At 29.8% G+C, this 2536-nt stretch overlaps 1 protein-coding gene across 1 annotated transcript; it reads right to left on the reverse strand.

Moving 5' to 3' along the window:
• Positions 1–388: 388 nt before the first annotated feature.
• LOC110942736 (zinc finger protein 11-like) lies at positions 389–892 on the reverse strand. Its single transcript, XM_022184501.1, has one exon. The coding sequence runs from the start codon at positions 890–892 to the stop codon at positions 389–391; it is 504 nt and encodes a 167-aa protein (XP_022040193.1).
• Positions 893–2536: the final 1644 nt, after the last annotated feature.

A 2536-nucleotide genomic window follows, 5' to 3' on the forward strand; every position in this document is an offset into this window, starting at 1 on the left:
AATATAATATTATTCATGACTACGACAAAATCTTAACCAATAACCATCCAAAAGGAGGCAAAGACAGTGGAATCATCGATCAAAAGGCACAAAGACGGACAAAAAAGAATAACTACACACAAGTAAATTGTAAATATATAAAAACAGCACATAGATTGCTCAATATAAACAAAAGAATGAATACATGAAAAAATAATAACAAATATGAAAGAGTCAATATGAAACCTTGGTTTCCTAGTTTTTTTTTTTTTTTTTTTTTTTTTTTTTTTTTTTTTTTTTTTCATAACAAACCGAAACAAAATCAAAGAATATGATTAGAAATTTAATACCAAGTCAACATCATAATTCATAAACAAATTCCTGCTTAATGATTAATTATTTGAAGCAGTCAAAAGAACTTTCTGGTGGTAATAATATTGTTCTCCGACATAGTTTCCTGGGGTGGTTCAACATGTCCCAATCTCAGCTCAAGGTCTACATCCCCATCTTGCAATGGAGGGTTTTCCAGTTGATGAATGTGTGGTGGAACCGTGGTGGTGTCGTGGTAGTCGAAAAGGTGTAGTGGCTTCATTTCATCTTGGGGAGTGGAAGAAAACCAATTCCCTTGATGAGAGAGTGAAAAAGGATTAGTGGCCGCGGTAGTGGCGGTGATGGGGCTTGGTTGTGAGCGGGTGGGAGAGCGCGATTCCGCTTGTGTGGTGGTGGAGGAGGAGGAGGAGTGTTTGAGCTTGTTTTTGTCCTTACGGTGGATGTTCATATGGCCCCCTAGTGCTTGTGCATTAGTAAATCCTCTTTTGCAAAAATTGCACTCGTATGATCTTTGTGTGTGGGTTGTACTTTGTTGTTGTTTTAGGTCGTCGGAGGTTTCTGCCGGCGGTTTGTCGGGTTCCATTGACGGAGAAGAATGAGATTTAGAAGGTGGTCAAATGGTGGAAGAAAAGGGTGGTAGGTTTTATATAGTAAGATAACGGCCTGCAGAGTTTAGGGTGGTCTTTGCATGATATTGTCAAACACACGTAAACAAGGTTTTTTTACCAAGTTATGTACTTTTATTTCTGAATACTTCAATTCAATAGTGACTACCATTACATGATATTGTCACATTGCTTTAATGAGTTCTTGTTAAATCATATATAGTTTCGATATTGTTTCATTAAAATTACTCTTTAGAGATCCTTTTTTTTTTTTTTTTTTTTTTTTTTTTTTTGTAAAGGTAAAAGATACTTAATTTTGATAATTTTAAAGTTGTTTGGTATTTTTTTAAACGATTGTAATGAACTAATTATGAAACTTGATTATTTTTAGTGACTTGGTTTTTTTTCATAATCTGAAAAAAAAAATCACTAATTAGTTGCAACAACACAGGTAAAAAAAAATTGGAGAAGATGAACTTAAATATTAATTAATATAACCGCATCGGAATTCATAAAAGTAAACACACGTCTCCAAAACTAAAAGTAACATCTCAATACTCAAATTTTATTTAATATTTAATCATTGATCGATTTTATTTAATTTATTGTAAGCATTTATTGTTTGTTTTATTTTAATTTTACTTTGTTTATTTATCATTTTATTTAGTGTTAAATTTAGTTTATTAATAAGAAGTTCTTTTTATTGTTGATGATCTTTCTATTATAAACCAAATACTATTTATGAAACTTCTAAGTAACATTTAAAGATTTACAGAAAACTATATGGTAACGTTCTCGTGTGGTACACCCAAAAAAATATATATAACTTGTACTTTAGAATGTAATAAATAAAATTATATTTGGTTCCTATAGTTAAATTGTTTTTCTCTCATTTAATTAGAGTGTAACACTCTATTAAAAAGTATGAATTAAGAAATATTGATTAACTCCTTTCAAGTAATTAAAAGATAGTCTTGTGGTAAAGTGAAGTATCCTCAACCAAGTTGTTGTGGGTTTAAATCCTACAAATGGTAGATGTAATGATTTTTAGCCATTCAAAAAACAAAAAGGTTTCACAACACACGTATCTATACAATTAATACGTAATTTCAATTAAATCTTATCTCAAATTATTATATTATAATTTCTCAATCTTATTACTAAATATTTAACTATTTCTACCAAAGGGTTTTTGGCCTAGTGTTATTAAGGTGTTGGATAAAACTTCGCTTTCCCGTGTGGTAAGCATTCAAATCCTATTGATGACAAAATTAAGCTGTTCAAAGAAAAAACTTTCTAACTAATTTAATATTTTTTTTATTTAACCTATGTAACACATAGGTCTGCAACTTAGTAATCATATATATACTAGGCGTACATGGTAGGGGTGTGCAGAATTCGTTTCGAATTTGAAAAATTTAAAATTCGTTTAAATTCGATTCGATTATGAAGAATTCGTTTCGATTATAAGAATACGAACTCGAATTCGATTCAATTCGAGTCAAGTAAATCGAATACGAATCGAATACGGATTTATAATTTCAAATTCGATTCGATTCGAAATTCGAATAAAAATTATACATTTTTATTTATTATTTTTATATATAATACATATATAACTT

This window comes from Helianthus annuus, chromosome 5, assembly GCF_002127325.2.
Source record: "Helianthus annuus cultivar XRQ/B chromosome 5, HanXRQr2.0-SUNRISE, whole genome shotgun sequence".
In the NCBI taxonomy this organism is placed as follows: Eukaryota; Viridiplantae; Streptophyta; class Magnoliopsida; order Asterales; family Asteraceae; genus Helianthus; species Helianthus annuus.